Genomic DNA, 26,370 nt, shown 5'->3' with positions numbered 1-26,370 from the left:
CCACATGCAGATGGAAATGGGGAGTCAACAAAGGGTTCCCAGCAGAGCAGGAACAACATCAGATTTGTGTTCACAGATGACTGGTGGGTGCAGAGCAGTAAGGGGCTTTTCAGGCGGTCCAGGAGGTGGTGGGCAGATAATTAGAGAGGATGGATGGGCTTCCTGGAGGCGATGCCATGGGATGGAATCCCGTTCACATCAATGATTTGGTGAAGATGGATATCCTTGCAAGTTCCTCTCTGGAGGAAAGGCTGCTTTTCCTGCACTTATTTAGGGATGTCCTCGAGGATTGCAAAGAACAAGTAATAAACCTATTGGATGCTAAGTTCTTTGCAGACAGGACTCCTGTTCATCTTTGTATGACTCTAGGCCTGAGGAACACACAGTCCCTTGCACCCAATATGCAGATAATACATGTTTATAGGATTTAGGAATGAGCAGGCAAGTATGTTAAAAAGATGATGACCAACTTTGGATTTTATTTCACCCTCTGACTTCTAATCACCCACTAATTAGGGGAGAAAGGAGGTAATCCTTGGCTGGTTTCCCTGGAAAAGGCTCCAAAAACCTGTGGAGGGAGACTTGAAGGATGGAGGAGGATTTGGGTAGAGGGGAGAACGTTCTGGCACACGTGGGGAGAGAACAGAAATGCAGAGGAGCGTGATGGGGTCCGCTAAGGGCCCCAGGGAAAGAATGTGGGGAGGCCCCTGAGCGCCGGAAGAGGGAGTTTTAGTTTGAGCTCACCATTGATAGCAGCTGAAATCTACCAAAAACGTAATACTATTTTTACATGGATTATCTGGGTTCTTGGCCGGGAGGTGGCGCTGTGGTAGTATGCAAGGGCCGGGGAGCGTTCAAGTTCAAGCTCCGGGTCGGGAGGAAGCTTCCCGACGTTCATGTTTCGTTAATAACTTAAAAAAAAAGCTCGGCTGAGATGCTGGGGCGCCAGGACGCGGACTCCAAGGCCAGGCCAACACTGTGCCCCAGTTCCCCCGGGCGGGTGGGGGTGAAGGTGGCGAAGGGTCGTGCACCCCACCACCCACCGCGCGAGCAGCCAGAACGCGCTCCCCAAGCGCGCCGGAGACGCGGGGGAAACGGGGGTGTGTTTTCCTTTCTTTCTTCCCGGTCTCGGGTAGCACAGCCGCGCTGGCCCGCTCCGCCCAGCCGAGGAGACGTCGCTCCTCCGAGTGGCTGCGCGGGGTCCCCCCGCCCCGCGCCCGCCCCCGCGGCGGGGCCTCCGCGCCACACCGGCCCGCGCCGCCCAGTCCCCGTCCGGGCCCGCCCCCAGCTCCCGCGCCCCCGCCCCGGCCCCGCCCCGCCCGCGCCGTGCACCCCCTCCCACCTCCGCTCGCTCTCCCCCTCCCTTCTCGCCCCCTCCCTTCTCGCCCCCCTCCCCTCTTTCCTCCCCCTCCCGCGTCCTTCCCCGTCGCCCCTCCCTCCTCCTCGTCCCCCTCCTCGTCCCCCTCCTCCTCCCCCTCCCGTGGCCCCTCCCTCCTCCCCGTCTCCGTCCTCCTCCCTCGCCCCTCCCCCGCCGCCGCCTCCGCCCGCCGCCCCGGCCGTGTCGGGCAGACCTGTTTGGCGAGGCGGCCGCGCCGGGGCGGATCGTGCGGCCGGCGGCTCCCTCGCGGCTCGCGGCGTCGGGGCCCGTGGAGCGCGCGGCCGCCCCTCGCCGCGGAGCCCCTCGGCGGCGCCACCATGTACTCGGGAGCCGGCCCCGGTGAGTCCGCGCGCTCCCCGCGGCGCCGGCGGCGGTTGGCGGGCCGGGCGCGAGCGCGGCGCGGGCGGGGGCCGGGGCGGCGGGCCGGGGGGCGGGCGGGGGCCGGGGCCGGGGGCGCGCCGGCGGGGGCCGGCGGCGGCCCGGGGGGCGCTGGGGCCGGAGCCGCCGGCCGTTCCTCGGCCCCGCCGCCGCGCAGCCCGGCCTCCTCGGGCTCCAGTCGTCGGGGTCCCCGCGCGGCCTGGGCCCTTCCCGCGCCCCCGTGTCCGTCCGCGCGTCGGGCTCCCGGGCGGGGGCCGCTCCGGGCCGCCCGCGTGTAGGCCCGAGGCCCGCGCGCCCGCCTGCCGGCCGCGGCCGCCGCCTCCTGCGCCCGGAGCGCGGGCCCCGCTGCGCGCGGCGGGACGGCGGGACGGCGGGACGGCGGGGCCCGGGCCGTGAGCGCCCGCGGGGGTCAGTCCCGGTCGGGGCGCCGAGCTCGGGGTGCGGGCGGCGGGCGAGGGACGCGCGGCTCCGGCGCCAGACCGAGCCGCGGCGAGCCTGGAGCGCACTCAGTTTCGTTTTTCTTTTTGCCAGCACTTCTGCGGCCCCTTTTCTGAAGGAAAGTCTGGAAATGCTGAATTTTGGCCAATTCCTCTTGGTAGTTAGGACTGTAGACTGAGGGACAGGAAGCGGCACCCTAAAACCCTGAAAGTGCGTGCATCTCATTTTCATTCCAGACACGCCGGCTCCTTATTCAAGTGCTAATTGCTTTTTACAATTTACTAGAAGAAGGTAAGGAGATGTGTGGATCTCCTTAGCACCCCTTCTTACTAGTCAGCCTCTCTCTCTTTGGAAAAGTTCTAAAAACTTAAAGCAGTAACACTTTTTTTTCCCTTAATGTAGAGTGGAAGGGCGGTTGACTTGCTGGACCAAGAGAATGGTCAAGTGTTGTAAAGCTTTTTCCCCCCTATCCCGCCAGGCACGTGGCTCCTAAATTTCCCGGCTAGCCCTGCCACTTGGACGGGGCATCGCCTCTTTGTCCGCCAGCTCGAGCAGGCTGCAGGCCCCGCCGTGCTCCCGGCTTGGTCCTGGCCCCGTGCTAGGTGCATTCAGGTTCCCGGCCCTCCGGGGCCTCCTGCTGATGGGGCCCTGGTGGGACCTGCTCCAAACTGGGAGTCTGGAAGCCCTTCCTGATCCACTCGGGGGCCTTGACGTTGTCCCGCGCTGTGTCTGTTCACAAACAGCTCTATGCCTTGTGAGTTCTGAGTGTCTTGTTTCCGATGTTACGTAGAAAGCTGCTCCCAGGCTGAACCTGATCAACTTTTAAGGGCTCTCAGCAATTTGACTGAAGAATGGTTTTAACCCTACACCTGAGAGGTGACTCAGCCTTGGTGGGGAAGGGCCCTGGGCTCTGTTGTCACAGTCCTGGGGGCAGATTTGGCTTCTTGAGACTGTGGGCTGGCAGCGACCCCACCCGTGAAATGGCAGGGTAGTCCCTCACCTAGTTGAGTGAGTAGAGCCAACAGAGGCTCAGAGAGGTTAACAACCTTGCCAAGGTCATATGTCCAGTGAGCATTAGGACGATCTGTCTGATCCCAAGCTGCCTTTTTCTACACTCTCCTTAGAGAAGTGGCTGTCACTCCTTTTGACCTTGACCCACAGTAGGAAATACCTGTTACATCTGGACTGCACCCGTTCGCTCAGGAATAATGGAAACGAGCTTCAGGAAGCACACTTAGCTTACTGTGTGCTCCTTGTGGGCATATTTTCTCGTCTGTTTCATTTTTTAAAAATGCCTCAAGCCTTTGGATCTCCAGGCTCATTTCTGGTCCCTAACAGCTTTTGGAAGAATCTTGCTCTGGTGCCGGTCTCTGCATTGTGGTGGGGCCCCACGATTCACAGATGAACTAGCCCTGGAGTCCGACAGCTTGGGTTGAAAAAATAAATAGGTCTGTAGGATAGTTCTTAGCTAATGGCAGGATGGGAATGAACCCAAATTTCGGGCTGTACAAGTGTGCTGTAGTTATAAGGCTGTGGTACAGTTCAATTTTATTCTACACACTGAGGCTTTTAATTTTGTTGAAAAGGAATTTTTGGAATAGAATCTCTTCAACGAAAGTCTTCTTAATCTTATATTTCCTAATTTAGAATAATGAAAAGACATTCAATCTGGATTGTAGGGAAATTACAAGTAGTTTTGCTACTTCCAATTTTAATACACTTATTAAGCAAATTACTAAGTAAATTAATTTAAAAAATAGAGTTGACAATAGGTCTGTGATATTCCCATTACAGATGCTATTATGGATGTGAATTAATATCTGGATTCTAAAGTTAGGTATGTTACTGTTTCTTAGTTTTTTGAACTGTTCCAAGGAGTTAGTGGTTTAGGATGGGTAGACTCTCAGTGACCCTGAACCTTCATAGATGAACATTAGTTCTTTTTAAACCACTTAGAGATCTTAAACTGTGTCTGAGCAATAGCCTACTCCAAGCAGATTGTTTCTTTTCATTTTACTGTGTTCAAATTCCTGTGTGTTACACCCTTGACAGATTTGCTACAAAGTAACTTCTGTAGTTAACTTCTGTTAACATCTAAGTCTTGTTTGAGAGTTGTCTAAACAGGGTTGTGACTTTGAGAGTAATGGACTTTCGCTGTCCCTTCTAGTGCCATTTAACTCCTCCCACAACCAACTTCTCACCCCACCCCCCTTTATCTCAGTGGAGATATGATGGGGGCCCCTGATAATGGTGCACCTTCGCTGCAGCAGATGCCCCTGGTGAAGCTGCTGCCTGCTGCCGGAAGGCATGGCTGGGGAGTTGGGCAGAGTCCTCTTGGATCTGTTATAAATGAAGAACGATTTAAATAAGCGTGTAAGAAAAAACGATGTCAAAGCTTTGACTCCTAAAACCTGTATGGTTTTACGAAGCAGAATATTTTTTGTTAACTTCTAGTTTCAGGGTCAAAAGTTTTCACAATGCCTGTCGGGTTTATTTTAACAACGCCAGACTGGGTGCAGTTCTGGAACTGTACGTGCCAATCGGACCAAATATATTTTTGTTTGGTGAATGGTTATTGTGAACCTTCAAAATGTAACACTTGATTTTTTTTAAATAGTTTCTATTGTGAAATAATTTAAAATACACAAAAGTAGGATGACTAGTATAATATACTCTCATTCATCCATCACCAAGCTTCAACAGTTATCAAGACTTTCCACATTTGCCTCAGATAATGCCCCTTTCTCCTTTTCTTTGCAGAAGTATTCTAGAGCAAATGCCAGGTCTGTGGATTCACCCCTGAGATTTAAGTACTGTGTCTGAAGGATAGGGACATTTTAAACCCAATGCCACGATCACATTTAACAATCCATAATCAATTTCTCTCGTTACCTCTGAAGTGTGTTTATAGTCCGTTATTTTAGGTCCTGCAGTTTAATAAAAGTTCACACATATATTTGGTTTTTTATCTTTTGAGGCTCTTTAATTGAAAGCTAGCCCCCCGCCTTTCCCCATGCTGTTGATTTGTGAAGATATTTAAGTCTTTAAAATGTCCTTTTTTCAGAGTATGTGTATCTCACCCGCCTCACCCCCCAGTTTTCTTTCTTTAAGCATTTCTAAGAAGAGCCCGCTTGTTCAGGGTCCCTCAGCTTGTTGAGGAAGGCTGGCTGGAGACTGAGTTGCTCGTGGTTTTCCTTCTGACACGTTCGTCTTGAGCAGAGGCTTTGGACGGGTCACTTTGCATCTCTGAGTTTCAGTTGCAGTGGAATCCCGTGTATCGGTGGTGTTCTTCCGGCAGAGGGATATTCTGTGACGTATAGAATGTGTGGAGGATGCTTGTGGCTCTTGTGCACTTATCTCTTCTCGTCGCTCACGTAAGGTGGACTCTTCTTGCCCAGTCTTGGGTTGGGACGGCTCCCTCCTCAGTCACCTCCTCTCCTCGTTTGTCCAGCCCTTTCTCTGGACCTTACGCCTCTCCTCCAGCTTCGTCATCTCCTCCTCCGCTGGTGGCCTGGGGGTACTCGCCCCACCTCCCAGTCCCCAAGTGGGGTGCTGTGTTGTGGGCCTAGCCCTTTTCACTCCAGCCACTCAAAATATCATCAAGTTACACTATTCTAATTTTTTCTCCACTGTTTTTCCCCTCAAAGTTTAAAAACCTGAAACCACTCTTTCCTCTGGGCTCTCCTCTTCCTGAGCAAACTCCTGCACCTTCTCATTTACCTTCCGACAGAACTGCACCCTGGGTGACTGTAGCTTATCTCAACTGGAAACCTTGCAGGTGAGACGGGCTCTCTTAATGATCTCCCGGGCCAGCAGGCACAGATGAGGGCCGTCTGGGCACATGGGGGTGGACGGCTCCCTGACTGAGAGCAGTTCTTAGCGCTTAGGCTTGTAGAAGGGCTCAAAAATGAAGGGCTTAGATATTGTTAACTTGTTTCCCTCTTCAGTGGCTTCCCACTCACTAAAATCCTCATGGAATCTGAGGGGCACAAGGTGCTCTTTGAGAGGTGCTCGCTGATTTGTACCAGCGGGGCCACCATGTCTCCCTGGTCTGGAACTGGAGCAGCGGTACTGAGGAGATGCCCGGCTCCACGGCCCACCGAGACCTTGAAAGCCCACCTTTTAACCTTTCTCTAACGTTCCTCCAAGTCACAGCTTGAGCAGTGGACAGACAGGGAGTCTGGTCATCAGCTGCAGCCCTGTCCTCGTTCTGGGTCTCAGTTTCCTTGTCTGTAAAGCGAGGAGTTGGCCTGGCTGGCTTAGGGTCCCCCTGTGTCCATCCTGTGACTCGTTTGCTTCTCTGCTGACTCCTGATGGGGCTGGGGCTGAGGAGGGAGCCAGTGGGCCCTGGGAACAGAGTATGTGAATGCCCAGGGGCCACGGGCCAGCCATAGGGAAGGTGGTGCTTCAACTGTGACAGGCCCCATCGCTTTGCTGAGCACATGGAGTGTCATGTGATCAGACTTGTTCTAGAAGGATAATTCCGGCAGCACTGCAGGTAGAAGAGGGGGCCTTGGCCAGAGCGTGGGGACAGAGGAAGATGAAAATGGGAAGGGGAAATTGTAGGTGGGTGGTCAGGGTCTAAGACAGTGGGACCCCTCTGAGTGGGATGGCTGTGGTGGAGTGATGGGCAGGGCCCCCATGTCCCCCTGCGTTGCTGTGCGAGTAGAAGCACCCAGAACACTCTAGCTTGGGCACAGGCTTGCATCTCGTTGTCTGCACTTACTGGGTAGACTCCACTTACTGGGCAGTGACATCTGCTAGTATCTGGGCCCCAAACCACCGCTTACTAGCTCTGTGACCTCAGTGAGTTCTGTAACTTCTCTAAGCCTCAGCTTTCCTTCCTGGAAAATGGGGATAATAGCACCCTCAGGGGTGTCGGAGGATGAGAGGAGATGCGCTGAGCAGTGCCTGGCTTCAGTCTCAAGTGAGGCTGGGTGACTCTGCACAGTGGTCTGAGCCTGCCGCCTCGCTGGGGATTTATAAAGCTTGAATGAGAACCCAGCAAAGGGCCTGCCCAGAGGATGGGATCCGAGAATGGTGATCTGGGCGCTGGCTGCGTCTTCGTCACCCTGTTTGTTGAGCGTTTGAACGAGTGACCTGATGGAGTGTGGTAGGAGATGGAGATTGAAGGATGTTCCACTGCATCTGGCTGTGTTACTGGCAGATGGTGGCACACTAACAAAAATAAGGAATAATGAAGGACCAGCAGGCTTTGGGGAGGAGAATCATGTGTGGCATTTGGACGTGTTGAGTTAGAGGTTCTGGGAGGCTGAGGTGGGCCCTGGGGAAGGGAGTTGGAAGGGCAGGGTGAAGTGGAGGACAGGGCACTGGGCTCAGCGGGACACGGGTTCCCGGGCCGGCCACTGCTGGTGCTCAGTGAGTGGGAACTGGGCCCCTGGGAGAGTGCAGCCTGGTTCCCACGCCCAGCAGCTGGTCACAGAATCAACAGAAGACTTTTCCCCACCTCGGCCCCTGAGGACCCAGGAAATTACATTTTGCAAATATCCCAGGCTGATTGCCTCAGTAGGTGGGTTTTGAGATCCACTGGTGTTGGGAGTGGGGGTGGGGAGAGGAGGTAGAAAGTGAGCCCAGCCAGCCCCCAGGGAACACCTTCGGAAGGAGTGGGACGGAGGGAGGAGCTCATGCCTGAAACTCAGAGGAAAGCCCCGAGAGAGTGGGGCCAGCAGCCCTGGGGCGGCACGTCTCTAGGTGAGAGTGTGGATGTCCCAAAGAGCACTTTGCGATAGACCACAGAAGATAAGTTTATCTGTGGTTCCCTTTTCTGATAAAGCTTAAAGGTGCTAATAAGTGATGACCGCTCCTTTCTTAGCCTGTACTTGCTGCCCTTTATGGTTCCATGTTGCTCTGAATACAACTTGTCTACCACTTCACCTAGAATTGGGGCGAAAGGAGACTGCTCAAGGTTATTACTGGGGGCTTCAGTAAGTTCTCCGTGAAAATTGTTCTGTATCCTTCTTTAAGAACCTATAGCAACAGACAGACCCAGGCTTCCAGGTGGGTCCTCACCTGAATCTCTTTCACTGCAGCTGAAGTCCATCCCAGAGTCCTACTGGGGCAGTCACTCAAGGGACAAAGTTTCTGTAGTTTTTCAAGTTATTCCTGAGTATTTCAGCTCTGAGCTCTAGTACTTAGAGAGTTGCACATAATAGGTCAAAATACTGAGGTTCATGGGTCAGAGTCATTTGAGAGGTTTTGTCAGTTTTGACTAAGTAAAATAATACAGCCACTGGGAGTTTACAACGTTGTGTTCAGTTGTGGGCGGAGGAGCTCGAGCCTAGCGGGTTTGTTTGCACGGTCAGCGCTAGGTGGGCTGCCTTGTCTGGTTCTTCTGTGAACTTCGACAGTGGAGGCCCCTGCAAGGGGAACTTGCTCCCCACCTTCTCAAGCCCCTCGCTCAGTCTTGCTTTAACGGAGCTCATGCAGGACCCGAAGGTGGCAGGGCGTCTGGCGTGACCGGGTGCTCTTTAGTTGGTCCTTTCGGGCGGCTGCCTCTGAGTCTCGGTTACAGACAGTGGTTGATGCTCCAGTCCCGGTGGCGCTTGTGTTCTCAGGGTCCTGGACGCCGTTCTCGTCAGAGCATGGTCCCGTCCACTCGTGGTGGGCTGAGCAGAGTGTGAGAAGCCTGGGTTCCAGGAATGGCGATTTCCCAGGGCCTTACAGCTGGTGGTGGTGGCATCATTTGTTTTTTGTAGGAACAAAGGAGTTAACGGAGAAATAAAAGCAGCAAATGGGGAGAGCACAGGAAGATGCAGAGAGTGATGGGCAGCATAACTTGGGACAAATACTGGGTGTCAAGCTGCCTGGAGTTCCTGGGAGTTGTTGGGTATTGCCACGACATAGCAGCATGCCTCCTCTCACTGTGACACACACCAGAGCACGGGCCTCACCTGAATCCTGGCTGCATGGCTAGTGTTCACTTGACCTCTCTGAACCTCGGTCTCCTCCTTGTACAGAGAATGAACACCTGATGGTGGAGGTGCTTTGGTCAGATGCGATAACGCAGGCAAATTGCAAGTGCTTACCACTGTTGCTTGGCCCACAGAAAGTGCCTGCTACTTATTACTGTTTCTGCTGCTGTCAGCTTACCCTCTGCACAGGAGTGGTCTTTTCTCCCTCCGCATTCCATCAGGTGTGTGCTCCAGCGCCTGACTTGCTCCTCTTCTCCTTGGCCCTCTTGCTTCACTTCTGGATCTTTACTTTGCAAGCAGTGAGGGACAAGAAAACATTTAAAAAACCATATCCCAGGGGCCGGCCTGGTGGCACAAGTGGTTAAGTGCGCGTGCTCCGCTGCGGCGGCCCAGGGTTCGCCGGTTTGGATCGCAGGCGCGCACCAACGCACCGCTTGTCAAGCCATGCTGTGGCAGTGTCCCATATAAAGTGGAGGAAGGTGGGCACAGATGTTAGCCCAGGGCCAGTCTTGCTCAGCAAAAAGAGGAGGATTGGCAGATGTTAGCTCAGGGCCGATCTTCCTCACAAAAAACAAACCCCAAAAAAGAAACAAAAAAAACGTATCCCAGATAAATAACACTTACCAGGTGCTTTGTGTCTCTGGCTGCCTTGTGAGGCTCAATACCAGGGAAACGAGAGCTTGGCCTTGGTGCTCAGAGCTCATATTCCTGGCAGAGCCCGTCAGGACAGACCCCAATATAATGTGGTGCAGTGAAGCCTGTGCAGACAGGACTCACAGTGGTTGGGGATCTGCCTTGCCTGGTCACATAAAGAGGAGCAATGCTGAAGGAGCACCAGGTTCTGTCTCCAAATGGTGAGCCCAGTCACAACCGAGTGGGACTAAAAGACAGATTTCTGCTTGTAGTTTCTATGTGGTGACTCCAGAGTGGACTTGTCTGTGACTGGGGACAGGGGACGTGGCTGGGAACGCTTTGTTCCCTCTGTGTGCTGCTGCTTTGAGAAGTGTGCAGTTTAAGAGTTAAAACACGTGACTCACTAGAGGAACATCATATTAGACTTGGAAGGTGTCTCAGAGCATCTGAGACTGGTAATTACAACTTAACCTTGAGCTGTAGGTGTTGAAAGCTTCTGGGGATGAACAATCAGGAGCACATGTGAGGGGAGATGGACAATCCAAACAAGACACACACAAGTACGGTGGTTATAAGGTGCTTCTGGGGTCCCGCGACAGAGAAAAGAGCACCGAGCAGGGTTGGGGCTAGGGGTGGGGAGGAGGCAGGTGGCCCTGTTAAACGGTGGTCAGTGCAGGTGCATTGAGAAGGTGAACTTGGAGCAAGGCCTGGAAGGAGGGAGGGGGGAGGTGAGTGAGAGGGGCAGGCAGGTGCAGGCTGAGAGCAGGGACACGATGGGCTTGGAGGCCTTTGAAGGGACTTTGAACCCAGGCGGGACTGAGTTTTAAAATGACCCCTGTGGCTGCTGTGTTAAGAACAGACTGAAGAGGGTGGGCGGAGGCAGGGAGTCTGCCTGGAGGAGGTCTCGTTGGAGGGCTGAGCTGGGTCAGGTGGCAAATGTGAAGGAACGGAGGAGTGCGTGTGTGCGCCCCACTAGCCTCCACCGAGATCCTTGTTTCCTCCAGAGCCCTCGTCCCAGTCTTGTGATTTTGATGCAGACCCCAGCCATGTCAGTTTATTTAGATATCTTTCAGAAGATACCTTGACAAGATAAGGGTGTCTGACTGCCTGTCTTCTCCCTCTCTTCACCTGCTCTCCTTATGTAACCCCTAGTTATCAGTTTCAAGTGTCCTGGACCACACGTTAGTGTTCAGGTCTGCCCGGTTTCTCACGTGTTGTGGATTTTTAACAGTTAATTGAATCCGGATCCAGGTAAGGCTCACAAAGATTCATTGATGTGTCTCTTCAATATCTTTTTAAAATAACAGCTTTATTGAGGTATAATGCATGTACTGTACAATTCACCATTTAAAGTGTAAAACTCAGCGCGTTGTAGTACATTCACAGATTTGTGCAACCATCCCCACACTCTAATTTTGGACATTTTTGTCCCTTCCCTCCAAAGAAACCCTGTACCTGTAGCTGTCACTCCCCGTTACCCCTGCCCCCCGCCCCCCATCCCTACACACCCACTGTCTTGAGTCTCGATCTCTGGCTTTCTGCTCGACTCCCCCACTTCTTGCTGTTTGTCGGTTGGAGAAGTGGGCTGTAGATGCTGTCGCGTCTCCTGCTGTCTGTTTGGCTGATTGCATCTTCCTGGTGTGATTCAGCGTGTTCCTCTGTCCCGTGTGGATTTCCTGCAGATTAGTGGTCACATCCAAAGGCTTGATCTGATGCAGGTTCTACTGTTTTGGGTTTGGGGTGTTTTTCTGGTATGAATACTTCACCACAGCTGGCGGGCTTTTCCTCAGGAGGCAGATCTGTTGGTTTTCTCACTGCTGTTGCTGTAGATTGTTAATCATTAGGCTCCATTAATTCATTAGGGTTGTACAACGCTGGTGTTCTGCTTCTACAATAAAAACTTCCCCTGGTCAGCTGTTTGGTTTTGGGTCTGTCTTGAAGGCAGAGAGATGTCAGTGAACGGCACGAAGGTAGGACAGCCTGTTGAGAAGACTGGTCCGGGTAGGCTGCCATTGAGAGTGATGTAGAAGGTTTGGAGGTGTTGCTGTGGGAACCAGGAAGGCGAGCTGAGGGAGGGGCTTGTTTGTTCTGTAGGTAAGGGGACCCCCTGAGGGGGTTTAGTAGGTGCATGACAGGTGGATGGGGGGTGGGCTAGCCTGGTGGTAAGAGTCTTCATCTTTGTGCACAGCAGGGAGGTGGTAAGATTTTGGGCTGGGGGCAGGGCGGCGCAAGCAGAGGGGAGTGGGGGAGAGAGCAGGGAAGGCTGCCTGGGCTGGAGGCTGAGATGGCTCCCCTGAGTGGCCCGGAAGAATGCTGGCATCATTGATGACAATGGGTAAGGAAGGAGCAGCTGGGGGTAAGTTTTCTCTTGTAGATATGCTAAATTTAAGGCGATTCTAAGAAATCCAGGAGGAAAAAATCCATGGCATTCACTTTGCATATTTATAGCGCCCAGCATGTTCTGCCTAGTGGTGGTCGGTCTGTCCCCCATTGGGTTGTGAACTCCATTTGCTTACAGCGCAGGGTCATCTTGGGTATCTTTCATCTATTTCCAGAGTCCACCGTAGTGTCTCTTTTAACTCACTAAATGCTTATTACGTTTATTTCTTGTGTAAAAGTTAAATCTATTGGCTTAAAACTTGTGTAGAGTTTTGGAAAATCCCACACCGAACCCATCCTAGCGCTTTTTCTTGCAGGAGTTCTCCCTTATCCCTCGTGATTCTGCGGTTGTCAGTGGAAGTGGTCCTTCCCAGCCCCGTCTGGAGTGAAAGGTGGCACTGTACATCAAATATGACAAGTGTTAAGCAGTACGGAGGGAGGTGGACCATGGGGGGCACTTATGAAATGATTTACTTAAATCGGTAATGGATATACTTGGGAAAATTAAATTCATAACATCAAAGGGCAGGCAGTGAAAGGTCTCCTTCGTCCCCATCAACCTCCCAGCTGCCCTGCTGTGAATCAGTCGGTTCTAGGTGTCGGTAGATTAGGTATGTGCCATGTGAGTCAGTCCTGCTGAGGCTGACTGTTGATCTGGCCAGTGGAGGTGGAGGGAGGGAGATGAGGCTGACCAGCTGACCGCCTCCCTCCCTGCTTCCTCGAGTCCTGTCCAAAGCTGTGGCCTCAGGAGACAGGCCTGAAGGTGGTCGTGCTGGTGGGGCCGTGGCCTGTGGTGCTGGCTAGAAGCTGCATGGGCCCATGGGGGTGGGAATCCGGAACATACGCTCTGGGTTGTGGAGCCTGAGGAAGCTCCTAAGCCGCTTGTTAGCTCTGTGTCCTCGTCTGTAAAATGAGGACAACGACAGGACCTCCGTTAGTGAGGATTGCCTGCAGTAACACATGCAGGTGCTCAGAGCAGTGCGGGGCACTGTGGCCGTGCTGGAGAGTGACATGGGAGCACAGGCAGGGCCTTGTGGTTCCACCACCGTGCCCGGGTCCTTTGATGCAGAGCTTGTGAACCACCTTCTTTCAGTGATGGAGTTCTAGAGGTGAGCTAAGGAAAAAATGGATATCTTGGGTGAAAAGTCTGAAAAATAAATGCTATGAAGTACATAGAAAAGATGGTGAGAAATTTGGTTGTAAAGCTGTAGGAGCTCTGAGTGGCATTAATTTTTTTTTTTTGTCTTTAGAAAGAAAGCAAAGAACTAGGTTGGTTTTTTTTGAGTGATTTGAATTTATTCTGTCAGGGAATCATCTCACTTGAGATGCTTGGTGACTAAGAAGTCCTGGCTGTCTGGAGCTTTGTGTTGAGAAAGAGGCTGAGTCCGAGTCTGGGCTTCCCGGAGGTTGCTGTGGTGGGTTCTCAGCGTCTGCCGCAGTGAGGGTGGCAACGAGGGTGGTGCCCCGTGGGCCGCCTTCCGTGCACCGTGGACTTCAGGGATGAAGTGTAAGTCGTAGTGTGTAAGACACACTCTACTGAGCTTTCTGATGGCACCAGGAGTCATTCCAAAAAACATTTATTTGAAGTGTGATTTTCATTTTTGCGCATTTTTGTTGAGAAAAGGTATTTTTAAGTCCATGCTGTAGAATGATGGTTGTTAAAGAATCTTGCAAAGTCATCTTTCAGACTGATCATTCTCAAGCTGATGCTGTAAGGTGGTGGGTCTTATTTCCCCCTGTTCCCGGTACCCCCAGCCTCCTAGGCTGCAGCTTTCCCGGGTTGCCCACTTGTCACGGTTAGGAAGTTGTTTCTTCACCTCAGCTCTGAGGCTAACCCCGCCGTACTCCCAGCTGCTGTTTGTGTTATTTGTGTGGTGTATTCCAAGAGTGTCTGCACTGTTAACAAAGGGAAGAGAAAAATGATAGGTGTTTCAAAGAGAAGTTCTTTCAAAATGTCAGAGCCTTTAAAAAAAAATTGAGATGAAATTCACATAACATAAAATAAACCATTTTGCCTGGTGGTGCAGCGGTTAAGTTTGGCGCACTCTGCTTCAGTGGCCGGGGGGTTCGCAGGTTCAGATCCTGCATGCGCACCTACACCACTCAGCAAGCCACGCTGTGGTGGCAACCCACATACAAAATAGAGGAAGATGAGCGCAGATGTTAGCCCAGAGCCACTCTTCCTCATCAAAAAAACCCCACACCATTTTATTTATTTATGTACGTATGTATTTATTTATTTATTTTTGCTGAGGTAGATTAGCCCTGAGCTAACATCTGTGCCAGTCTTCCTCTCCTTTATATGTGGGACGCTGCCACAGCATGGCTGACGAGTGGTGTAGGTCTGTGCCCGGGATCCGAACCCGTGAACCTGAGCCACTGAAGCAGAATGCACCGAACGTAACGAGTATGCCATGGGGCTGGCCCCAAAATAAACCATTTAAAGTGAACAATTCAGTGGCATTTACTACATTTACAGTGCTGTGCAACTGTCACCTCTGTCAAGTTCCAAAACATTTTCTTCACCCCAAAGGGAAACCCTGTACCCATTAAGCAGTCACTCCCCATTCCCCACTCACCCCCGACCCTAACAACCACCAATCTGCTTTCTGTCTCTGTGGATTTGCCTGTTCTGGATATTTCATATAAATGGAATCATAAAATATATGAACTTTTATGTCTGGCTTCTTTCACTGAGCGTAATGTTTTCAAGGTTCATGTTGTAGTGTGTATCAGCACTTCATTCCTCTTTATGGCTGAATAATCCGTTGTATGGATATAGAATGTTTATCCATTCATCTATTGATGGACATTTGGGTTGTTTCTACCTTTTGGCTGTTGTGAATAGTGCTGCTATGAACATTCATATAGAAGTTTGTGTGTGGACATGTGTTTTCTTTTCTCTTGTGCTTATACCTAGGAGGAGAATTGCTGGGTTATACTCTGTGTGACTTTGCTTTTTTTTTTTTTTTTTTGATGAGGAAGAGTGGCCCTGAGCTAACATCTGTTGCCAATCTTCCTCTTTTTGCTTGAGGAAGAGTGGCCCTGAGCTAATATCTGTGCCAGTCTTCCTTTATTTTGTATATGGGATGCCACCACAGCATGGCTTGTTGAGTGGTGGGTGGATCCGCACCCGGGATCGGAACCTACAAACCTGGGAGGCTGAAGTGGAGCATGTAAACTTAACCACTATGCCACCAGCTGGCCCCTCTGTGTGACTTTTTGAGGAACCGTGGAACTGTTTTCCACAATGGCTGCACTATTTTACATTCTCACTAGCAATGTCAAAGGTTTCAATTTCTCCACATCCTCACCAACACTTATTATTGTCACCACAGCCTTTCAGAAAGTGAAATTCTTAATGTAATAAACCATTTCTGGCATATTTTATTAGTTACCAAAGTGGAAAAAATGTTAGATTTAAGCATGTTTTGCCCAGATCTACCTAATAGCTATAAGGTACATCCATTTCTTTATGCCAAAGTGTAGAGTGTGTTTGGAACCTGGACAACTAGATAAACACAGTAAAGCTAAACATACTGTAGCAGGTGGGAAAGAATGCAAGGGTTCAGACCCAGATCCAGGCCTGTGTGTCTAATGTCAGAGAAGTTCACTCTTTTGAGTAGATATTGAGTGCCAACAATGTGCTAGGCTTCCTCCCCGGTGCTGGGGAAACAGTGGTGAATGCAAACCCATGTGGCTCCTGCTCTCTGAGCTCACTGTCTGAGGCATGAACACAGACATGAATCAAATGGTCACCCACAAATCCATGGAAAATGGCAGGTGTTTTTAGTGCAAGTGGGGCGGAGAGCACAGGAGGGAATATGACCGAGAGCATGGCTTGTGGGGGGTGCGGAGGGCCTGGGATGGGCCTGGACAGGCCCTCGGGCAGAGGCTGCTCTGGGCATGGTGGTCTTAATCCAGAATGCTAGGGAGCAAGTGTGAGAGATGCACATGTGCCACTGGCTGCCGGGTGGAGAACAGGTGGGAAGTGGCCGGGAGAGGCACAGAAGTGGCACTTTGGAGAGGTTCTTAGGACGGAGGGTGGAGCACATGTGGAGTTCAGGGAGGGAAGGGTGTCTGGAAGATGTCTGATTTTATTTTATTTTTTTGGCTTGGATGGGTGGTGATGTAATGCGCTAATAGAAGCAAGCAGATTTATGTTGAGTTTGCAAACTTTGAGAAAAAGCTTTAAAGGACTTTTTAATGAGTAAAAATTCAAATGTACACAAAAATAGAAGAGAAGATACAAGGAGCCCCCATGTGACCATCTCTCTGCTTGACAGTTCAGTCCAGCCTTGCTCCTCCATTTCTCCCTTGCTCTCCACCCTCCATTGCTTGAAGCATCATGTCATTACATTCATAAATATTCTTTTAACCATTTATTTTGAAATAATTTTAGACTTACAGAAAAGTAGCCAGAGTAGTACAGAGTTCCCATATCAGCTTCCCCCTAATGTTATCATCTTATGTAATCATAGGACATTTATCAACACCAGGAAATTAACGTTGATACAGTCCTGTTACCTGATCTGTGCTGTTTGTCTGACTAGTGTCCGTGTTCTGGATGTCTGGACCTCTGTCCAGCCAAGGGCCACATTGCACTTGTTGTCCCGTCTGCTTCGCTGTCTCCAATCTGTGACAGTGCCTCGTGCTTTCTTGGCCTTCGGGACCCTGACATGGAGCCCTTTCTGGTTGGCCCGCACCCGCATGATGTTTCGAGTATTGCCGTCTGGACCTACAGGATACTCCAGGCTCATCAAGTATGTTTCCTGTCCCAGTCCATTTCATCAAGGAACCTTGGTTCCTTTTACTGGAGAATGGTATTAGAAACTAAGGCCCGGGCACTGGCTGTGCTCTTTGTTCCTGGGATGTCCCTGCGTCTCGTCCTCTCAGTAGGCACAGCTAGGAAATATATGTATTTGTACTCACATTCATGTACACACACCTGTATTTCTCTGTCCTTCTGCATATACGTTAAAAACCATGAGTTAATCCTGATATTTCTGATTCCAGTCCAGTCCCACAGGGTTTATTCTAGCTCCCCCCCTTTCCTTATTTATAACTTCTTTATCAGATAGTGAGAAGCCTGGCTCTCATTATCCACAATAGATTTGCTTATTTCTTCAGACCTAACCTTCACAGAAAGTAGTTGGAGAATTGCTAACCGTATGCCTGGGAGGAGCAAACGTAGTAATGAGAGAACGGAGAGGTGTGTATATAGCTCCTTTGGTGTTTAGCTGTACAGTATACAGTCAGACATTGTCTTCCAAAGTTCCTGGGGTTAGTTCCTGTCTTTCCACTCCCTTCAGTGTGGTTTACACGCAATCTTAGTGAGCCTTCTCCGTTCTGTCCTCCCTCGTCTCTGATGGTTACCGTCTGAGCCGTGCATTTAAGGACCCTGCATATACTACATTGCATTATTGTTTTATGTCTCTCGTGTCCTTGCTTCTAGTTCTTCTAGTATATGAGAAATTCAGTTAAATGTTTGTGGAGGGTCATAAGTAACCTGGAGTAGAAAATGAGATTGTTATTCATGTTGCAGTTAGAGTCTGAAACAAAATGAGGAGAGTTAGAACCCTAGCTTCTGTTATAGAATTGTTCTTGGTGTTGCCCATGTAAATGTTAGAGTTGCTACAAAGAGTTGCTACCAAGTATGTGCCAGAGCTCATGAATAGCGACTTGGTAACAGTTGCTACTAAATGCGAGGTCATGACTGCCACATGCAGATAGACTGTGTGTGCACGGTTAGAATCCCAGGCACGCTGGGCTCCTCTGGCTCGTTGGCTCTTCGCGGAAACTGATAAGGCTGTGGGGCCATCTTCCAGGATAAGAAGCAGCAGCTGTTATCTCAAGAGTAGGAGCGCTGACCCCTCCCCACAGCCCCACAGGTTTTCCATGCAGCGTTTCCTTGTGGTGGGGATGGTGACCACAGGCAGAGTTGCCTTTTGACTCTAGTTTTTAAAAAAATTATCCATCCCTTCGTGATAAAAGGAGTACATGCTCATTTCAAAGAATTCAGAAGATACTGAAATAAAAAGAAACAAGTCACTCATAGTATTCCTTAGAAGAAATAGTTAATGTGTATATGTTTATTTCCAGACCTTTTTTCTATGCATACATACATAGTTGGGGTTAGCCTACATTTATAATTTTATGTTGTTCCTTTTCACCTAATATCTTGAGCATTTCTGAGTGCTCTTTATTTGTGTTGTGTGTGTGTGTGGGGGGGGCGACCCATGTTTACTGAAGTGTTTAAAGTAAATAGAATTTGGCAGTACACTCATGTGACAGTGGCCTCCCACGGGACACAGGTAATGAGCGTGGGCAACTGTGGCCTGACTCCTGATCATTTGCCACCTAGCTGTGTGACATTGGCACATCATCAACCTCTCTTTCCTGTCTCTCAGACTTCTTATTTGGTAAAATGGGCATAATAATTCCCTCAAAGAGTTATTGTGAAGATTCAGTGGGTTCGTAAGCTCGAGTGGCTGGTATACAGCAAGCACTTCTGTTTGCTGCTGGTTTTATCATCGTCATTCTTACATGTACTCACAGCACGCCCTCTTTTCCTTCAGAGCACGTTTTCACAGTCCCTAATAAGGTGTTCAGGGGGGGATTTGATGTCCTGTCCCTCACCAACTATAAGCTGCCAGAGGGCGGGACTGTGTCTCATGGCTGCGTCCCCAGCATTTAGCACAGTTACTGCAAGAGCAGATCATCAGTACCTATTCGGTGGAGGTGTGTGTGTGTAGGACGGGGGGAATAGACGGATTGCTTAGTGAAAACACACGGGCACTTAGATATAAACAGTTGATGCTAAGACATGTCCGTTCCCTAAGGGGTTCATTAAACCCCTTAGCTAAGCTGACTTCACGCATAAAGTGGGCTCTGGGACACTTGCTGAGCCCCTGCTGTGTGGACACTGTACCCGAAGCTGAGAGTAGAGAGGAAAGAATGCTCTCCACCCCCTGAGGCTCTCCCATTCTTGGGGGGGAGCCCAAGGTAAGGCACATTCAGGGGCTCCGCAGCTGTGTCCCTGGGTTCACATCCTGGCTTCACTCATCACATCTCTCATCTCAATACCTGTTTCCCCATCTATGAAAATGTGGAGATAATGATAGTACTGATTTTTGTTGTTGTAATTAATAGCTATGTACTAATATAAACTTATTTATCATAGAACTATCAGAATAATTAACATATTTTATATATAATATAGAGATTTAGTTATAACAAATTATTGATTATACTTATTCATTGTAATTATTAATGATTGTCATATGATTGTTAATTACATAACAATATAATTGTTATAATTATCGTAAATAACAGTGGAAGTAAAATGAGTTAATACATGGAAAGTGCCTCCTGGTGCCTAGGAGTGCTTGATGCACGTTACTTATTATAATGGTGATTTTTTTCTTTTCTTTCATTTTTTTAAAAAAAAGTTTAATTTCAAATACAGACCCAGCTTAAGACTTTTTAAAGCATGCTATCAAAAACCACGCACAAAGACCTTCGTGATGCTTAGAAAAGAAGTTGAAATATATATATTAATGTGATGAATTACATTAATATTCAAGTGTTAAACCAACCTTGCATTCCTGGTCATGATACAGTTTGCTCCTGGATACATAGATACATGAATACAATTTGCTCATCTTTTGTTAAGGATTTTTATTTCTATATTTATTCTTTTCTTATAATGCCTTTGTCTGGTTTTGGTATCAGGTTAATAGGCCTCAAAAGATGAGTTGAAAATGTTCCCTCTCCTCTATTTTCTGAAAAAATTTATATAAGAATACAATAGTGATTATTTTAGTGGGTGGAAGAAATGTTGCAGCTCCTTTGGGGAGTATGTCCTCCATAGAGGAATTTGAAAATTAGGCTAAGAGGTAATGTGCCAGCATTGCCTGGGACTGGTGAGGGCTGCATAAAGCGGGGTGCCGATGAGGTGGTGGTGGGGTTCCTTGGGGAGTCTCCTCTCTGGCCTGGGTGATGGGGCGGAGAAGTTGTACAGGGCTTAGTTACAGGGGTATCCTTCAAGCATGTGGATGACTCAGTGCAAACCCTATATAGTCCCCTCAGAACACCACTGAGTGAGCCCTACGTGACAGCACGTCCGTCAGTCTCCAGAATTTTCCATCATGTTCCAGGGAGGCATGTCCACTGGGGGTGAGCTGCTTCGATGTAGAGATTACAGATTAGAGATTACAAATTGATACAGATGAGTGGTGGAACATGTGTTTCTCATAAAATACACTTCTTTGAACGGGAACAGATTTCTCTTGTTCTCCTAAGTGGCTGTTCCTGTATTTGGTCCCAGTTGTTTGCTTGGATGTTGTCAAAGTTGTTTTCTAAACAAAGCCCCAGAAGAAACAAAGCAGACACGTTAGTGCTGTAACTGGGTAGTGTGTTTTAATTTGAAACAGACCTCCACGTGGATGGGATCCATGATGCACGGAAGGGGACTGTCTCTGCTGTAACAAAGCTGTGTAGAGAGCTGGAAACAGACACTTGCAAGAGGCTCGTCCAGTTGAAAGGAAAAAAACCCCACAACTCTGAGCGTGTTAAAGTTTCATTTAACCTGTGTTTATCCGCAAAAACATGCTGCAGTCCACAGAAATGACTATTTCTGACCTGACGTCGTGCCCTTTTATTCTGCCCCGCAAGTATCTGCTGCTGATCAGGTGGTGGAGAGGTCCCCGTTTCCTTTCTGTGCTTTCGCTTTAACTCGGAGGCTGCCTCCGTTCAGACGGTTGCTTCAGTGCCGTGAGGGCTGTGCCGTGTGTGGAGATGCCGCTGGGCTAGTGTGGCGTGAGAATGGTGCCCTGTGGGGCCCCGGAGCTGAGCGCAGGTGTCGGCAGCTGGTCAGCTGCTCCTGGGCCATCAGGATCTGAGCCTGCAGGCCTGGAAAGGTGCCCTCTCCCCATCCACTTTATTATATTTTTGTTTATTTTATTTTAGAAGTGGTCTGTTTTAAATGCTTGCATTTGGTAAATCAATACCTTTAGCCTTATAAAGTGCTATTTACAGCATAATTACAGGACTTAGGAAACAGTTAATAGTGGAAATGCACTGAAAGGAATGAATAAGTGAATGGCAGTGACCTACAGGGAACGGCCACAGGTCTGTGTGTGGTGAAGACCGTCGTAAGAATCACACAGAGGAAGTTTGAGGCTCAGGAAGTGGCTTCAGCTGTGAAGACTGTTGGGCGAGGGAGGTGGTCAGTTCAGTAATAACCAGGCAGCAGCAGCTTGTGTGGGCGTTGTGTTTACAGTGTACTGGGCGCTCTCGCAGTGTGGTGGCTTGACCCTGGTGGGTACTGTCATCCTCGCCATTATGGAAGTGAGGAAACTGAGGCACAGAGAGGTTCAGGTCACACTGCAGGAAGTGCTGGACCCCAGATTCGGACCTGGGCAGCCACCTGCAGGCTCTAGGACCCTGACCCCCAAGGGCGTTGTCTGGGTGTTAGACCCCAGAGGGTGCGAGATAGGCCGGGGAACTTGCTGGGGTCAGCGAACACAAGGGGAGAGGAGCTTGCGTTGCTTTGTCATAATTATGCAAATGTACAGGACTATAAAAGAGAATTCTTTGTAATAACACAAACTTCATTAAAGAATAACAGGAAAAAATTGACTTGGATCTAAGTGGGTTTGTATTTTCCAGTGTTTCAGTTAAAAAACAATCAGTTGAATGTGTTTTGGTTTTTTTAGGGTGTTCTTTTGAATTAATGAATGCTGACTTGAGTTTGCTTTTGCTTCCTTTTTTTACACCATGGATTTGAGTCCCTTTTGGGCTGTGACTTTCTCGGATGCACTTGGTGAGGCTAACCCTGCAGAACTCGGAACACTTTGGGAGAATTTCCATTAACCACCCCTTTGCTAACATTCAGGCATTTTCTTATGCGACCTCTGCCACTTACTGATGTCTGAGATCATTTTCACGTGCTTTTATGAAGGATGAGGACCAGGATTGGGTATAGGATGAAAGGCCTTTTTAAAGCACAGCTCCTGGATCTCTATATAATTTTCCTCTTTTTACATCAGAATAAAAAGGGCTGCACTTAGGGAGGTGGCCCCATGGTCATAGTTGAGGGTGGACTTTTCGTGGCTGTGGGGGGTGCGTGGTAGCCCTCTGCTTTATGTGGCCCACCTTGGCTTGTGCGCCTCCCTTCGCTCCTTAGCCTTTGTAATTACAACGCAGCACTGCATTGAAATCTGGTTCCAGTGTGCTGTGTCGTTGCTGGTCTCTGTGCAGTTGGCATGTTAGTGCCTGGAGGGGACCTAAATTCAGTGGCAGGTTGTTTTTCTTTTAAGCTTAATCTAAAAAAAAAAAGAAAGCAGATTGTGGTGTTTCCAAAAGTCTTCGGAGTATTTCCTCTCTCCTCTGTAAGATGGTAACCCATTGGGATCCCAAGGCTAGTACGGAGCAGTGTGGGTCCTGTAATCCTCCAGCTTAGGAGCCAGGCCAGCACTTCTCCCTGGTGAAATGTTACGTGTTTTGAAGGGAAGGATGTTTGCTGTCTTTGTGTGGAGCACTTGATAAATAGTCGTTTAAACTGAAGTAACTGGATAAACTTGGGGGTAATGGGATGATTTCCTAAACCTCCAAAAAAAAAAAAAAAAAGTATAAGAAATGTGCACACTCCCTGTGTTATAGGATTCTGAAAGTTCAGTACTTACACAGACTTGGTGTGCCCTCCTCCCTCTCTGTTCTGGGTTTATATTAGGAGAATACTAACTGAGTTATTTCAAAGACATTTGTTAAGTTAGCTTAACCCATTGAGGTCTGCTGAGGATCATTTCAGTTCCTTTGGAGCAAACGTCGACTGCTTCCATGTTTACTAATGATTCACTCTGTTTATTCTTTTTTTTTTTTTATCCCCAAAGCCCCAGTAGATAGTTGTATGTCATAGCTGCACATCCTTCTAGTTGATGTATGTGGGACGCGGCCTCAGCATGGCTGGAGAAGCGGTGTGTCGGTGCCCGCCCAGTATCTGAACCCCGGGCCGCCAGCAGCGGAGCGCGCGCACTTAACCGCTAAGCCACGGTGCCGGCCCCACACTCTGTTTATTCTGCTGGGATTTCCCGTTTGTGTCCATTTCCCTGTTTTGGGTGGTAGTTTCTTAGAGAGTGGACTGTCGAGTGCGGTCTTCCTCCGACTTTGCACCTCCCACGTCAGAGAGACGCCTGGCCGGCAGTGACTAACTCTCTGATCTAGACTGCTCTGGCTGGCCTACTCAAGGGAGCCTCAAGACAGTGCTCAGATAGCTTAGTTACCTGGAATGGGTCTAGCCAACCAGTCCTCTACCAGGTAGCCCATGTGGCTGCTGTTCTTATCATCTGCTGGAAACCAGATCAGAATGTCTGCATGCTTGAGCAGAGGTTTCTGGGTGGTCACTGAAAGCTACAGTATCACCCTTCCTGGAGAGACCTGAGGCAGAGCCACTGTGTTTGCAGAAAATACTTTGGATAACAGTCCACACCCACAAAATGACAAATTCAGACAGTGGTTCTGTAAGCTTTTTGTGTCAGGACCTCTCTGTATTCTCAAATTATTGAGGACCCCAAAGACCCTTTGTTTATGTGGCTTATATTTGTTGATATTTATTGTACTAGAAATTAAGAATGAGGAGTTTAAAAAATATTTAATGTGATGACAATAAGAAATTCGATTTGTAATTGTCATTTTAGGAGAGATAATTTTTTGAATAAAAAAATGTAGTGAGAAGAGTGATACTGTTTTACATTTTTTGTAAATCTCCTTAAGGTTTGGCTTAATAAACACAGCAGTTGGCTTCTGCATTCATTCTACTGGGATTTGTTGTTTTGGTTGAAGTATAAGGAGAAAATCGGGCCTCGCACAGATCCATAGCTGAAAGGGAGGAGTATTTTAGTGCCTTTTCAGGTAATTGTGGATATTTTTCTTTGCTCCTGCACCAACACTTGACAAGCAGTAGTTTCTTAAAAGTTAGTTGCCGTGTAGGATCTGAAACCAGATCAGCTGCAGCGTGGATTGATCTTTAGCCAGGTGTGACTTTGCGACATGGTGTGGATCAGTGGAAATCATTGGTTCCGTGAGTTATGCAGGTCTTCCAAACACGGGCACATTTCATTGCACGCAGTCAAACGTCCCATTCATGAACATCACTGCTGGTCTCGTCAGAAGTCTTTACGTATTTGAAAGCTTTAAGCTCATGGTGGGAAATAAAAGTTTTCCACAATTCTAATTTTCGTGTTAAAGCTTGAATTTTATCACTGCAGCAAATACCAGCAACTTTTCCCCAGCAGTGGCAGGCCCTGGTTCAGTTCTGAGAAAGTGCCCAACGCCCAACTGCAGTGTGCATGTAGAAGGAAGTTCAGCTCACACTGCTGGTCTCACGAGTGCTTTTCCTCGAGACAACCATCAGACTTAGGGACGTGTGCTCTTCCTCACACAGACACTAAAAAGGCTTAAGAGTCAGTGTGTCATAAAATTAGTGCGTTTTACTGCTTCATTAAGGACATTTCTAGGTAACTGGCTTTTTCCTGTCTTACTGCGGGTGCGTGTTCTGTGGATGGACCCAGAGGGCCAGGGCACCATGTGGCACCCCTGCCGTCATTGGTGCTGTGGCATCTGCAGCTCTGCCTGCTGTTGAGCCATCAGTGCAGCTGTCAGCACAGCAAAGTGCAAATCACATCTTAGTAGTATGATGAAAATAGTTTTGACATTGGGAACCCCCTCAAAGGGTCTTGGGGATCCCCCCAGAAGTTCCCCGGGACCATTGTTTGGGAACTGCTGAATTAGGAGAATCCTAACATCTGTTCTGTTTCACTCGACAGAATACTTAATCCCAGAGTGTGTTAGAGAGATGTTCCCCTTTAATTAAATTGAATCTTGATTTACAAACACGTTTTAATAAAACCGACCAAGAAGACAGTCTGATTTGGAGTCTGAATTCTCGTTTGTGTGGAGACTGCCCTGGCTGTGACTGCAGGAGGGATTTAGGGGCTGTCCTCTGTCTTCAAGACCTTTGGATGGCCTGTTCCTTGGAGCAGGTGTGGGCAGGAGGCCGGGCGGTTGACCCTGGGTAGGGAAAGGCTCCCTGACTGTAGTGCGGAAGGAAGTGGGGCCCTGCGGGCTGTCGTCTTAAGGGCGGGCCCAGGCTGGGTCCGTGTTTTGAGTTGGTGAAGGAGCTGGGCTCTTCCCCAGGTCTCGAAGACTGCTTTTTGAAAATAGGCAGTTTTATGGGGTGGGGTCTAGTTTGCTGAAATTCTATTTGTACTTTTTGTGGAGGTGTTGGTAAAAGTTGCCCTATTAAGAAAGCCTCTGTCTGTACGAGTTGATACTGATGGATTTTTCTAATAATTTAAGCATGCATTGAGTTAGGGTGTTCATCTAAGAGAGGTTAGCGGTCGGGAAGGCCCTTCTGTCCCTGGCTAGTATCCAACATGAGTTTAAAGCATGTTTGTGGGCCGTGGAAAAAGACGCCTTCCCTGCCGCCATCCTGCTTGTCCTTATTTCCACTGTGTTGAAAAAGAAAGTGTGTCCCCCTCCCCAAGGAACAGCCAGAGCCCGCTTGGAGATGTGTTGGTGGGTGTGCTTAGGTGAAGCATCATCACTGTGGTTGCATTTTAGGTTGGTGTTTATGTGCTTTTCCTAGTAGCTTCTGACCTGCTCTAGAAAAAGACGAGTGAACGGTGTGACCCACATAGAGGAAAGTGTTCTAATTGATTCTTAACCAGCAGGCAGTCACTTTCAAGTGTTTGAAAATTGTTGGTACAGAGTTGTGCTCACTTGTCTGCTGTCTCGTCATGGCCCCTGGCCCACAGACAAGGACAGAAACCTCACCATCTGTTACGAGGTTTAGTGCAGTGTCCTCTGCTCTGACCTCTTGTCCCTGGGGCCTGTCTTTCCCTGAGCCTGCATGCCTGCCTGCTTGCCTTCCGTGTGTGGAGCACCTGCTCTGTGCTGGGCCCTGTCCTTGATGCTGAAGGGAAAGCAGCCAGAGCAGATCATTCCTGCTTGCAGGGAGCTTATGATCTAGTGGGGAGACAGCAGACAATCAGTGGGTAAAATGTATAGTGCGTTTGGTGCGAGGAGTCTGCAAATAGGGTGGTTAGGGAAGGCCTCGTTAGACAGCAAATTCCTAGGGAGCTGTGCCTCAGCCGTGTACTTGTATAAGGAGAACCTTGTAGGGAGCAGCGCACAGTGTGGCTAGAGCGAGGCCTGGAGGGAGGGAGAAGG

General features: G+C 49.3%; 1 protein-coding gene across 2 annotated transcripts in view; it reads left to right on the top strand.

The window, feature by feature from the left end:
* Positions 1-1,629: 1,629 nt before the first annotated feature.
* AGO2 (argonaute RISC catalytic component 2) overlaps positions 1,630-26,370 on the top strand; it is a 124,112-nt gene continuing 99,371 nt past the window's right edge. The window contains exon 1 of one of the 2 annotated variants that reach the window (XM_058564992.1): positions 1,630-1,717. In XM_058564992.1, the coding sequence (XP_058420975.1) occupies positions 1,696-1,717 (22 nt within the window). In that variant the 5' untranslated portion in view covers positions 1,630-1,695. The remainder of the gene's footprint in view (positions 1,718-26,370) is intronic. The other variant, XM_058564991.1, reaches the window with a different exon arrangement.

This window comes from Diceros bicornis, chromosome 21 (assembly GCF_020826845.1).
Source record: "Diceros bicornis minor isolate mBicDic1 chromosome 21, mDicBic1.mat.cur, whole genome shotgun sequence".
Lineage (NCBI taxonomy): Eukaryota > Metazoa > Chordata > Mammalia > Perissodactyla > Rhinocerotidae > Diceros > Diceros bicornis.
Note: the sequence above shows the minus strand (reverse complement) of the source record. Positions and strands in the feature narration are given on the sequence as shown.